The 14,010-nt window shown below is 47.1% G+C and overlaps 1 protein-coding gene across 1 annotated transcript; it reads left to right on the forward strand.

Moving 5' to 3' along the window:
* Positions 1-1,655: 1,655 nt before the first annotated feature.
* On the forward strand, positions 1,656-8,562 carry ATP6V1B2 (ATPase, H+ transporting, lysosomal 56/58kDa, V1 subunit B2). The gene is made up of 13 exons (XM_009884348.1): positions 1,656-1,711; positions 2,468-2,566; positions 3,214-3,307; positions 3,408-3,485; positions 3,976-4,115; positions 4,249-4,350; positions 4,736-4,833; positions 5,084-5,207; positions 5,644-5,794; positions 6,170-6,252; positions 6,336-6,440; positions 6,631-6,760; positions 6,883-8,562. Exons 3-13 carry the CDS (start codon positions 3,301-3,303, stop codon positions 7,023-7,025), a joined length of 1,161 nt encoding a protein of 386 aa, XP_009882650.1. The 5' UTR covers positions 1,656-1,711; positions 2,468-2,566; positions 3,214-3,300; the 3' UTR covers positions 7,026-8,562.
* Positions 8,563-14,010: the final 5,448 nt, after the last annotated feature.

Consider the following 14,010-nt stretch of genomic DNA (forward strand, 5'->3'; position numbering starts at 1 on the left):
TGCTTTGCTCAAGATAATGTTTTCCATGTCTTGCAGACAGTGGGCTGCAAACACTTGCAGTCTAAGCAGAGTCCTCTGTGTAGCATAATGTCTAATTCCCTTTGCTCAGGGGAAGGGAGCAGGCCAGCTTGTGCTTTTGATTAAGGCTAATTCAGGGATATGTGTAATGTCTCCAGATGTTCAGGAGGATTTTGACAAGTAAAACTGAGAAATAGGAGTTCCAGTCTTGGACCATCTTACACACCCAGTGATCTTCAAACCTCATCTAATATGGTTTTGATTGTTGCTGTTTAAGAAGTTACATTGCAACAGTTCAAACTATTTGTTTAAGTGTAAATACCGCATTGTTGACAGTCTAGACAACACAGGGTAAGTGTGCCAGACCTGGGCAGACTGAAGTGTCCAAGCCAGATGATACCTTGGTGCTCATGGCACTTGTGATCTTTCCTAGTACCACACGTCTGTGTCTCCTCTGCCATATAGCATGAGCGAGGATGGGTGCTGGTGTCTCTCCTGTTCTGCAAATTACTCCACTTGCTCATTTTTCCCTCCCTGGGATAAGTGATTAACAGTCACTCTCTTGGTCACTGCTCCTTGTGATCCTGATAAAGCTTTGACTCAGTGTTACTTTTGTCTGTGGATCAAGTGATGCTGGGCTCCAGCTGGGCTGCTAGTGTGTCCTTAGAGCAACACAGGAGGACTGTTTACTACATTTTCACAGCTTTTGCACAGGGTTGATAGCAGAGTGATGAATTCTGGGCACACGGTACCCCAGAAGTTGTGTGTAGTGCTAATACTTGAGCTGCTGATGTTTAAGGCATGAGCCTTCTGATGAGCTGGCTAGCTGTGGCCTTCTATCAGGTATCAATCCTTAAGTTAAGCCAGGATAACCCAAGAGTAGGAGGAGTTTGTCTAAGGTGAAATTCAACCTTTTACAGTATGGTGCATTGACCTTTTCTTGGAGACAGGAAAGGTATTATAAGGTTTCCTTTTAGCAGTATGCCAAAACCCACAACTTACTGTAGAAGCTCTGCTGATAAGCTTTTGAGCACGAGATCTGCTTGCTTTGGCAAGTCCAGGCTTTCGCATGGGCTGTTTCAGTGTCATGGAGCAGGACACTTCATTGTTTTAAAACAAAAAAAAAACAAAAAAACAAACAAACAAACAAAAAAACCCAACCAATCCCTAGGAGTGTTGTTATTAAGGCCTTCTCACCGTTTGTTGGACATAAATTGCAGTGGCGCCTTCTTTATCACAAATTACAGATGTTGTTATCCCTGCTTTTTAAAGATCTTGCAACTGTATTTTTCTTAGCTTGAAAATGTCAACTCTACATTGTATTGGCATTTCTGGTGCCATCCAAATTATCCCTGGATATAGACTTGCAGTGAATTAGTGACAGACAAGAAAATGGTGATACTGTATATCTTCATGTTACCTCAGGTGCTTTGCAAGTCACAGAAAAAAGTGCTGGCCACACAATTCAGTACCTAGTCCTTCTTGTAGAGTTCATAAATAAACCTAGAATTGTTACAGAGGTGGGACTGAAATCTGCAAACCTGAGACTGGTGATAGGAATGAAACTTGGAAGAGTTTATGTAGGATATTTCTGTTGTTCTGAGGCAGTACCTGACTTGTGGCTTGCTTTCTTTCAGCTTATAAAACTGTATCGGGTGTGAATGGTCCCCTGGTTATCTTGGATCAAGTCAAGGTAAAGTTTCAGTTTCTTAATGAATGAAGCTTTTTGGGGAGAGGGTTTACAAGAAAAGGGTTAAATCCAGACTGTTGTGAAATTCATGGGTCCACTGAGCGATTTTAATGCAAGATATGTTCCTGACTGCTGAGATAAATGAGAATATGCAAGTTGCTGTGAAGCTAAGGAGAGTTGTCTGTACCCTGGAAGAAAGGGAAAGTAGTTGAGACTGCTGGGGGAAAGAGAGGAAACACTGTTTCAGTTTTGCCAAAATCCCCAGAGTGTTGTCTAAACTTGAATATAGAAATGCACATATTCACTTTGTTCTTGACCTTTTTGTTCTGAAAGCATAAGTGCTCTCTAAAAGGGAACTACAAACAGTTCTGGCTTGTTTACAAATTACTGGGGAGTTACTGCTGAAGGCAAGCAACTGATGCTATGTACAAGCAAAAGTCAGCTTTCTCTTCTTAGTGTCAGGCGCTGCATTGTGGCTTTCTGTTAGTATGTCCCAACTGCTAGGGTTTTTAGAAGAGGTTCTGTCAGGTCTTTTTGCAGCCTCCAACTCTGGGCAAATGTGTTATAGTCCCTGTAAAAAATGGCTTTAGCCTGACAAACTTTAATTGTCTTAGAATAAGTTTTATTCTGATGATAACGTGTTTTTTTTTAAAAAAACTTAGTAGTTAAGCTTAAGCTTGCTTGAAACTGATAACGTTAGTTTCATGACTATTCTTCTGGATTTTAATGTTTTGCACCACCTCTCTTGCTTGTCTTCAGTTTCCTAGGTATGCAGAGATTGTCCACTTGACTCTTCCTGATGGCACAAGAAGAAGTGGGCAGGTGCTGGAAGTCAGTGGCTCCAAAGCTGTGGTTCAGGTACGAGGAGAGACAGGAGTGTCTCTTACTGCAACAGAAAAGTATTTTATTAATCAGCATCTATCTGAGCCATGTCAGATCTGTCCTGTGATATGTCCTTTCGGTACTGTAAATTTAAGAAAAAAAAAAATAATCACCTACTTATTCCAAGTGCAAGTGGCATGAATAATTTCAGAAGATTGAAAACTGGAGTACAGTGACATTTTATTTGCATCCCCCCCTGGATTTCTTTGCTGCTAAATTAAAGGAACTGTACTGTAATTGTACAGTACTAAAGTAAAGATCAACTCCTATGCTATGTGGATGCAGGTATTTCTTCTAAGCAGCTGTTTCTTGTTAATGTTAATTCTTCTTATCTGAAGAACTTTACCCTGTTAGTAAAGGGAAATACTTGAGATCAAAGGAACGGCACTGGGTTTGTTGGTTACTGCGGATACGCTTCATGAATTTTGTTTAAAGTAGGTTTTTATGTGATGTTTTGTACTAGCAACCTGCTCTTGAAGTCCTTTGCTTGCAGAGGACTGCCTTGCCTTTCTGTCCTGTGGCTGATCAAGTTCTCAAGCTGTGAAGCAGCATTCTAGTGTGTTAATTTGTAAAGCACAATACTTCTTTCTCCTGTGTTTTTTTTTTTTCTTGTATATTTACAGGTATTTGAAGGAACTTCGGGTATTGATGCTAAGAAAACATCTTGTGAGTTTACTGGGGATATTCTTCGAACCCCCGTCTCTGAGGATATGCTTGGTGAGTACTTGTATGTTGGTTTGAAGAATGAACAGACTTATCACATGCTAACTTATTCTCACAGTAACTTACATTTTGATTTTATTGCTGTTTCTTGTAGGCAGAGTGTTTAATGGATCAGGAAAACCTATAGACAGAGGCCCCATTGTCTTGGCCGAAGATTTCCTTGACATAATGGGTATGTTGTTAATCCATTTCTGGTATGGAGTTAAAGACAAATCTGGTGTTCCGATTTCTGAATGTTACTGTAGTTTTGATTTTGAACATAGGATCTAACTGTTGGGGGAGTTTAAGCTTATTTTTAAGTATGTGTGTGCCATCAAACTCAGATTTACATAAGTGCAGGATGATGAGGTAGAAGAAAATAACTGTTTTCAGTAATGCTTGGAAGCTGCTCTTTGAAGTATTTGTAGACTGTCTTAATTATACAGCCTCCAAAGATAAAAAACTAATAAGTGCTCTTACAATTTACATGACCGTAGAATGCCAGAGTCTTGGGATCTACAAAAGGCTCAGGTTTGACCAGGTGCATCTAAAGATTTGTAAGTCTAACGGTGGGGGTTGCACCTTTTGACATGAGCTTTAGATCAGTGCTCAAGGTCAGTGGTAGCTTCATCACGCTGCAAATGTGTACATGAAATAATACGTGTTCTCTTAAAATATAACAGGTCAGCCAATCAATCCCCAGTGTCGTATCTATCCAGAAGAAATGATTCAAACTGGCATTTCTGCTATAGATGGTATGAACAGTATTGCCAGGGGGCAGAAAATCCCCATATTCTCAGCTGCTGGCTTGCCCCACAATGAGGTGAGTACTCAAAGCTACTCTGTAAATGGTTAGCGGCTTGCATTTCAGTGGGGTTAAAAAGTAAACCAAGTTAAATTCTGGTCTGTGTAGCAGCATGAAGTATACAGATAGACTGAAACATCCTTTTCTCTAGATTGCAGCTCAGATCTGTCGCCAAGCTGGCTTGGTGAAGAAATCCAAAGATGTGATGGACTACAGTGAAGAAAACTTTGCCATCGTGTTTGCTGCTATGGGTGTAAGTCAATATTATTGGAGGAAAATGATGCTTGAATAATAAAAAAGACGATGCTGAGAGTAGCTGAGCATTACTTTTTTGGAAGTATTCTCAGTAGGTCTTAAGTATATAACTAAATAGTGCTGAATTAGCTGGCTGAATGGCTGAAAATCCCAAATGGCCACAAGTGCCAGATGTGTGTCTGAGCAGGATAAAGTATCTGAAACTTAAATTTTCTAGCCTGGAATTCTAGAAATAACTCATCCTGTTGGGAATGTTGAGGAGTCTTCATGATACAGAGGGCTTTGTTTATGGATTAGCAATGAGGTGTTGAGACCTTAATATGATGCAAAGTGTAATACACTAAAATTTGGTCTGGCATTGACGGTTTAATACTGTGATTTAGGTGAACATGGAAACTGCTCGGTTCTTCAAGTCAGACTTTGAGGAAAATGGGTCCATGGACAATGTGTGTCTGTTCCTGAATTTGGCCAATGATCCAACGTAAGTAGTTATGCTATGATGGTTGGGGAAAAGGCTGAAAGAACAAGTAAACTGGAAGCTGAAACCTTGCTGGTGTCCTGCCAGATGTTGCTTACGTTGGCATTTTGCAGCAAAGTCAAATATGAAATGCTGCCACTCCAGTTGGTGCACATAGCAGGTTTTCAGAGGATTTAAGTATTTGTAACTGTGGACTGTAGCCTTGCAGCCTTAAAGCGCTTGCCATAAATAATGCCATACTGTTCCGTTTCAGCATTGAACGCATTATCACGCCTCGTCTAGCTCTAACAACAGCAGAGTTCTTGGCATATCAGTGTGAGAAGCATGTGTTGGTCATTCTGACAGATATGAGCTCCTATGCTGAAGCTCTGCGAGAGGTACGCATTTATTAACTCGCGTGCTGGGTGTTGGCAGAAAGGGTTTGTGGTATAAAGTGAGTGTAAACTTCTGCTCAAGCTGTTACAGTTAGTATTCATTACAATGTTCTTAAATAGCCAGTGAGGCTTTTAGTTATTCATTGGTTGTCTAGGATTATGTTCAGCAGTCAAAAAGCCATTGCTTCTGCGATAGCTAAACTTATTTGACTAGTGGCATTCAGCAGTTTGATATTATAGTTTCTGATTTGCCTTGGCGTCTTGTCTCATCATACATGGTGTGGTGACATATTTCGCTTAAAATGGGTTTGTGTGGCTGCATTTTGGTATCACCTGCAGGAAGAAGTACTTCAAGTCACTAGTGTAGCTTAATTAGGGGAGACAGCAGGTCTGTGTGAGTGGTCTGATTTCTTGGAAACATTTTTCTGGATTGCCTCAGGTTTCGGCAGCTAGAGAGGAAGTGCCTGGCCGTCGTGGTTTCCCAGGTTACATGTACACTGACTTGGCTACTATATATGAGCGTGCTGGGCGTGTGGAAGGCAGAAATGGTTCCATTACTCAGATTCCTATTCTTACCATGCCTAATGATGGTGAGTTATTTTCAAGTGTTTTTAGTAAATAGCACTTTAAAGGACTCCTTTAGAGCAACCTGCCTTATCTTGGATGCACAGAAAATTAGGAGGTCCTGTGGCCTTTAGGTTTCCATTTGAGTATTGCAGTTCTTGGCTGCCTTTTCTGTCTGTATTGCTGAAACAAATGCTTTGCCCATTGTGGACTCCAGGACTGTTCTCCAGCCCTCTATCAGTAGTGCTTACAGCTCTAATCCTTGCTTAAGAGCATTTAGTGATGTATAGGGGTACCAACTGATGGCATTTTTGCTTGAGAAGTCACAGCAAAAAGCTGCTGCATTGGTGCTAGAATGGATATAAAAGGTCTGAAAACTGTCAAACCACTTTTTTCCATAGATATTACTCATCCTATCCCTGACTTGACTGGATACATCACTGAGGGACAAATCTATGTGGATAGGCAGCTGCATAACAGACAGGTGTGTACCACGCTGGATAGAGCATATTGAAGATTACTCTGTACTTTTTGAAATTCATGGATGTCTTGTTTTTTTTCCTTCAGATTTACCCACCTATAAATGTCTTGCCCTCCTTGTCTCGACTGATGAAGTCAGCTATTGGAGAGGGTATGACCAGGAAGGATCATGCAGATGTATCCAACCAACTGGTATGTAAAAACCTCTTCAGAGAAGTGGAGTTATATTTCAAATATCCCTCTCACTAAGCAGTTGCAACCCAGAACACTCCTGAGACTGCTTTAAAAGCACCGATTGAGTGGTTAGTGAGACGCTTTGGGTTTGAATAGAAATCATTACACAGATGATCGAGGTAAAAGCCCTTGTTTCTGTCCCTTCTAGTACGCCTGCTACGCTATCGGAAAGGATGTGCAGGCTATGAAGGCTGTAGTTGGTGAGGAAGCTCTTACCTCAGATGATCTTCTTTATCTGGAGTTTCTGCAGAAGTTTGAGAAGAACTTCATTGCTCAGGGTAAGCGTCTGGGTCTAGAACATCACGGTATGCAGTAACACCTCGCAGGTCTTGTTCTCTGATCTGCCTGGTGGTGAGATGCTTTCCTGCCCTATGTTTCAGTCTGTGGTTGCTCTCTGCAGGTCCTTATGAAAATCGCACTGTTTACGAGACCTTGGACATTGGATGGCAGCTTTTGCGAATCTTCCCCAAGGAGATGTTGAAGAGAATTCCTCAGACAACACTGGCTGAATTCTATCCTCGAGATTCGACTGCAAAACACTAGCCACAGCTTCATCTCTAACTCCTTGCTCTGTGAAATGCTGTTTGTTTTCTTTTTTCATGTGTTGGTGTTTACTTGTCGCCCTTACAATTAAAACCAAGAATAGGTGACATTTGTGCCAGTGTTCCAAAGTACACTGATACCAGTTTTTAAAATATCCCTTCTTCCAAAGCCTGGGTCTTCAGGAAAACATTTAGGCCAGCTCTTATAAATGTGCAATAGCTATCACAAAGCTTGTTTTTTGAACTGGACTTTTTGTAGGCATTTCAAAGGAATGTCTGAGGATTACCAGAAATTGCAAATCTTTACTTTGAAACCAGGAGCATGCGGTTTAGAAAACATGAAAGAGCAAATGTGACTGCCTTTGTCCGTAGCATCTGCTCAGTGCGATCATAGGCAGTCGCCGTGCGGCTGGTAGAACAGATGGCACTCTGCTGTCCTGCTGTTGTGCCTGAAGAGCAGGGTAATACGTGGAAAGCACCGTGCGTGGCAACATACCTTTCTGAAAAGTGCAAGCCACTGATTTGTAACTGTGGCTTAAGATTCTTAAGGGTATGCATGAACTGAGAACACTAGTAGGCACGCTAGGTGCTTTTCCACAAGCAACGGGTCTCTTCAGAGGTCACGGGCCAGTGGGTTGTTACCTGAAGGTAGTGTGATAAGGCTTAATTACTGAATTGAAGGTTTCAAATTGAAGTTTGCAGAGTAAGTTTCCTACTTACCCTTTTTTTTTTTTTCGCTTTGAATTCTGGATATGCCAGAGACACAAAAGAGCAGCTAAAGCATTCTGAGATCGGTAGTGTCCCAGTGGGCAAAACTGTAGGCGATTCAAGGCTTTGTGCTGCTACTGAAGGGGATTGTATGAGATGTGAAAGAAAAAAAAAAACTTATACCTGACACAGTTGTACTGGTGGGAGGTCAGCTTTTAAAGTATGTCTCGTACTAAACGATGCAACAGGAGAAAGCAACTTAATGTGTGAATGGATATTTTGAATTCTGTTATAAAGCATGCTCCAGGTGGCACTGGGTCCTGAGTTGTGTTTGAAACTGTTGTGGTTTGCACTCCAGGCACAGATTTGGCTAGTCAGGAGAGCTCAGCATTCCCAAACACTGCAAACTTGGCTAGTCAATTCAGTGTTGTGTTTTTTCAAATTGGTTCAGATGAGGCTCCGAGCCCAGTGCTGGCAGGCTTTCTCGCTTTTTTCCAGGCTTAATGTAGTCTAAGCTCTGGTCTAGCTAACCAAAGCATGTTGCACCTCTCTCAACGCCTTCAGTGCTTGTCTAGGAAGGTGCGAACATGACTCGAACGGTAGTGTACTAATTCCAGCTTTCCCTGACGTCTCCTGTGTGCAGTTCTTTCTATAGTTTGTTCAGTGTTCTCTGTAACTTGGACGCAATAGCAACTTTATTCCAGTGCATTCCACCCTAAGGCTGTGTCAAGTCTATTTTTCTTGAGGTTGGGACGGGAGGTTGGAAAGTGTTGGCATGAGAATACTTTAATGTAGAGAATATCTAAATAAATTAAATATGGAAGGTGTTGGAAAAAAAAAAAAAAGGAAGCTTTTGTGATTCTGTAGTTAAAAACAACTTTGGATCTTTCAGCAGTGGCTGGGATGTCCTTTGCCTCTGGGGATCCTGGATGTCCTTTGCCACTGCCGATCCTGTTTACCGGAATGAAACTACTTCGTAACATGCTGAAAACAGTTCTTACTTCTGTTTGTGTGTGTGCAGTGAGGGCTGCTTGAGCCACCCCCACATTATCACTAGAGCTGGCTGCTTTTAGAGGAGGAGGATTTGGCCTTCAGCTTCAGGAGCGAGTGCTTCGTGCCGGTGGAGCGGATGGGTGGCACAGTCCGGGGAGAGGCTCTGCAGGTGTGTTGGAGGATAATGCGACAGCACCGTTCCCCTGTGGCTCTCAAGGGGCAGTTTGCACCAGAGGCAGCTGGGAAACCTTAAAAGGCTTCTTGAAAATGAGCGGAGACGTATGTTGACTTCAAATTTTCTGTACGAACAGTACTACTTAAAGGTGAGGGGGCCCTGGGCAGGTTGGTTTAGGTTTTCTGTGCAGACAGCCTGCGGTGTGACTCTGCTTAAACCCCCGGTGGGAGTCTCTCCGTGCACTAACTGGTGTGGGGCTGCAGCGCGGCTGGTGAAGGTGAGAGACACAACGGTGTGAAGCGGAGAGATCCGGGATGCTTCCTGAGGGAGCGGAGGTGAACCCGAACATACCTTCCTTTGCTGAACAAGGCGCACATCAAACCCAGTCGCTTACCGAGGGAAGAAAGCGCTTTTCCTTTCTGCTGATTGTGCTGCTCATCTTTAAAGAGTTGGGCCCTGATGTGCTGAGCTGCACCGACACTGTCAGCGTAACCAGTTTGTTCTGACTGATAAAAGCCTGAGGCTGCCTCAGGTCTTCTCCTATTAAATGTACTAAGCTATAATTCGAGCTGTTTCTTGTACAGAAGTACAAGTCCTTGAGGTAGGTAAAGGCATTAGCTCATTTTTTTAGTTTTTTTTTTTTTAAAACTCATTTAAGTGTCCAAGCTGCTTCCTGTGGTATTTTTCACCAGGAGAGATGAGAAGTTACAAATCCCATGTCCTGGGTATTAATAATGGCTTTGATTGTCCCACAGAGCTTGAAAGACTGTTTATTTAACATGGTGGAAGAAGGGTAAGGAGGATCTAGTATGCTAAAAACATGTCTGATGGCTTAAAAAAAGTTTGGCCAAGTACTTTTGACTTTTTCTACTCATTTTACCCCCTCAGTTACAGTCACTGTCTTGAGGGAGAACCCGTGGTTGGGGCACGGGAATAACTATGGAGAGATGCAGCCGCTGGCGCGCAGTAATGCAGGGTTTGAAACCATGAGTAAGAGGAGAAATTCCAAAGTCCGGTGAATTCCTGAAATCCTCTGTCAGGTGACAGGTTCCAGGGACAAAGGTTGAACAAGCATTCCTGAGGGAGGGCGGTGGAGCGAGGCAGCGGCCTCTCCCCCGATCCCTGCATCCCTGCAAACATCTGCGTACGGAAGGTGCAAAGCAAAAGGAATTCTGTAGTTATAAGCATATTTGCAGCAATTAAGCTCTCCTAATTTGCAGCTGATGGGAGCAAAGGGGAGAGAATGAGATGTATTCTGTGGCTCAGGGCAGGCTGGGAGCAGCTCCCATGCATGGGCAAGCTGGCAACGACAGCGTGGCTCGTCCGGGCCAGACAAAGGTTTGGGATGAATATAAATAGCGAGGGCGGCTTTGTGCCGGGGATAAAATTGCTGTTGTCTGCAGCACAGGGGAGCTGCGTGCTCAGCCTGTGTCACGGGCAGAGGCCGGCCGGGCTGCGGTGGATGCGGTGCGGGATGGAGCGCGGCAGCCGCCACGCAGCGGCACTGCACACCCGGCCGGCAGCGAGCAGAGCAGGGATGGAGCGAGCTGCCGCGTGTCGGCTCCCTGTTACTGCGCTCGGGGAGGACAGGGCTGTTTCAGCCCCTGTGTCACCTGGAAATAATATATTTTTTTCCTATTAAATATTTACACAGCAGTGCCAGGACTACTTCAGAAATTATCAGACCCGCTGGGAGCAGCAGTGCACGCAGTGATGCCTCTTAGCTTGTTTGGATGCCGCTGGCTGCAAATGCACCGAGTTTGGGAATGGCGTTTGTGGGGAACGGTGGGAATAGGGCTGGTTCTGGTTTGCTTGGCTTTGTAAGGTCAAGGGAGAAAGTTGTGCGTATTGCCACAAAATCAGCGTGCTGAGACTCTTTAGCTCTTTTCTGGGGGAGTTAATTCAGCGGCTTAGACCTCGAGGACTGCTGGTTTAATGAGGTGTGTATGTCTGGCAGAGGTTTGGTGGCAACATCCAGCTCTGACCTGTCCCCTCTCCTCCCTGGACGCGTGCACGGGGGCGGCTGGGCTGTGCTGCCCGTGCCACGCTGCTCCTCCACCGGGATTGCAGGGCACGCCGGTGCCTGCTCTCCTCCAGCTCCAGAGTTTCCGGCAGAAATCTCCATCTTCCTCCGGCCTCGCGCTGCCCGGCTGCTGGTGAAAATCCATCTGCTGACACAGGCACAGCGTCGCTGTCACCCTGCGCGGGGGCAGGTCCTTGGGTTGCAACAGAGCCCGTCCTACAGATTGAAGCTCCCAGGTAGCGAAGAGCCTGAACCTGGCACGGGGCCCTGTAAGAGAGGAATGACAAAAATAGCTTTAGCTCCCGTCAGCCGGAGGCCCCGGGAGCAGGCTGGGGCTTGCAGCACAGCTATTTTAGCGCTGAGCCGAGAACATAGCCCTTCGCTGGGAAAATGGGGTGGGAAAGCAAAGGGGCGCTGAGCACTGGGAGGAAGGATGCCCCTCGGCGTGGTGTCGGGCCGGGTGATGCCGTGAGCAGTCCTTGGGCAGCTCCTGCCCTGGCGCTGAGCCGGATGCTAAACAAACAACCCAATATTTCACGGTGCGGAGACAGCAGGTACCACGCTAAATGGGACGTGCTGCTCTCCCAGCTGCTGCCTTAGTGCATTTACACGCTGTTTTCTTTTTTTTTTTTTTTTGGTAATGGCTAATGAGGACTGCCTGGGGGTCTTATCCCCCTTCGCCAACTGATGTCAGCCAGTCGGGTCCCTCCGAGAAGCACACGCCAGCTGTCGGCTCATTTAGGAGGGGAGGAGAGCAAACGTTGGCCGCCTTTCCCCCACCCTGCCCCTTGGGTTTTCAGTTGGGACTGGCAGATGCAAGGCAGGGGAGCGGGCTGGTGGGGAGAGCTGCTGCAGGTTATTTGCACATCAAAAGCGGCTTTGCCTCCGACCCTCTATCACCCTGCCAGCGAGAGGTGGCTCGGTTTAATTGCTCTTTCAAAGGCAGCCCCGGTCTTGTCTCTGCTGAGATTTTTAGGTCTGACTCTGCCCCCCATAGCCAGCAACTGGTGCAGTGGCACCGGGGTGTTAAAAGAAGATGCAAATCAGCTTTTCTCCGTCTTGAAGCTTATTTGCATCCACTGATTAGTTCAACGACTAATTCAAACTCCTTCTGTTTGAGGGCGGTTGGTGCTTGGGCAGCTGGAGCTGAGCTAGCCGAAAGCACGGACGAAGCAAGAACCCCGGTGCTTCTTAGTGGAAGAAGCAGCTCGGGGTCCCCAGGGTTGGGGTTTTGGCTTCCCAGTGTCCCGGGCATTGCCAAGGCGCTGTCCTTGGGATGCGTGTGCCCTCAGGGATGCTGTGCTTCCTCCTGGACCAGCCCGGGCTCCTGCTCATGCTCAGCCCCGCTAAGGCTCTGTGCTGCAGCATCTGCGGGATGGGGATGTTCCCAGGGATAACAGCCAGCTTGGGGTCCCCTCCTCGCTGCTCCCCTCACCCAGAGATGTGGGCAAGCCCTGGGAAGGGCTCGGCTGAGCTGGCAGCACCCCGCAGCCGGGGCAGGTGATGGTGGGAGGTGATTTCTGACTGAGGGTGCCGCTCAGGAGAAAGAGAGCCCTCGCACGTGGTTTTTCTATCATCTCCTTCCTCCTCGGCAGTTTTCAAAGGCTCTAAAAATAAACTTCCCTCACGCCTCGGGCAGCGTGAGCAAAGCCAAGGTTTCCCTGGGAAGCGCTGGCAGGAGCCGGGTACCCTTTTGGAGGGCACAGAGCAGCTTGTGTGTGACTCGGGGGGGCCCCCCAGCCTGCACAGTGGTGGGGCGAGTGCCCTGTGGACACCGCCAGAGGAGCCGGGGTGGCACTTTCCCCAATTTGAGTGTTTCCCCCTATTTTCTGCCCACCCTCCAAACCTCCCTTTATCTCTCCCTGCGCTGTTCAGACCTGTGAAACCACCAGATCTGTGCAGTGCAAATGGGGTCCGAGTCAAACGGTTTTGGAGGAAAACAGCTTAAATAGTCAAAACATGTCCTTGTCTTTTGTTAAAGCGTTTCCACTGTCTCCCTCTCTCTGTAATTGTTTTTTCCGGGGGAGATGGAGCGGATGGCTCTGGGGACGGTGTGTTGGGGACAGCCAGGGCTGGGGGCTTTGGGTGGCATGAGGTCAGGATGAAAATCGGTCTCACCTGCAGAGCAGGGGGGCGAAGCCGTGGGGCACGGGCTGGGAGCGGGGCCAGGAGGATTATCTCCTCCTCTCCAGTGCCCCCCATGTTTGCCGGAGGCAAGTCGCTGCTTTTCCACGCATGGGTTATCCCAGCTGCAGAGCGGAGATAACGCCGCTCGCCCGCGCAGCAAAGCGCTCGCGGGGCTGGAAACAAACAGGGCCAGGTGGAAGGATGTCCCCAAAGGGGACCTTGGTGTGCCGCGATAAATGGTTTGTGGCCTGCGGGGGGTGACGTGAGAGGGGCACGGTGAAGCACTGTCCTGCGTTGCCGCTCACTGGCAACGAAAACCCTCTGAACGCTGCTAGGAGACGCTAAGTCAGTTTTTAAAAATTTATTTATAAATAAAAACATAAAATTACCAGTAGTTTACATCGGTCACCAGAAATAACATCCGAAAAACCTGCAGAAAAATAATTATATGTACAGGCTGAGCCCGGCCGGCCGCGGAGCGGGCAGGGTGGCCGCGGCTCACGCCAGGAGCGACACAGCTGCGATGCGGACGGTCACACACAGCGTTGTGCAAAGGCAGCACGTCGATGCCTCCGGGCGATCACATCATACAGCGCTGGCTGGGGAGGATGCGGGGCTGGGGCGATGGGGACCTGGGACGGTGCCACCGAGGCCGGCGGGAGCAGGAACAGGGCTGGGCAGGCGGGGAGGGCTCTGCTCCCCTCGGCACCCCGTGTTGCGTTTGGCGCCGGGAAGCTCCTGGTCGCCGTGCTCTGGCTGTGACATGGGGTGCGGAGGGGGTGCAGAGCCCTCGGTGCAGGGCTATGGCTTGGATGATGCAGAAAATCCCTTCTGGCCCCGGGAGCCGGAGCGGAGCCGGGTCCCATCCTTCATCCCTGATCTTCTGGCTCTCCAAAACACCCTTCGGCAGGTCTGGGCAAAGGCAAAGGCTCGCTCACCCGCCACGGCCCCCCCCCCCCA

This window comes from Charadrius vociferus, unplaced genomic scaffold, assembly GCF_000708025.1.
Source record: "Charadrius vociferus isolate BGI_N301 unplaced genomic scaffold, ASM70802v2 scaffold1044, whole genome shotgun sequence".
In the NCBI taxonomy this organism is placed as follows: Eukaryota; Metazoa; Chordata; class Aves; order Charadriiformes; family Charadriidae; genus Charadrius; species Charadrius vociferus.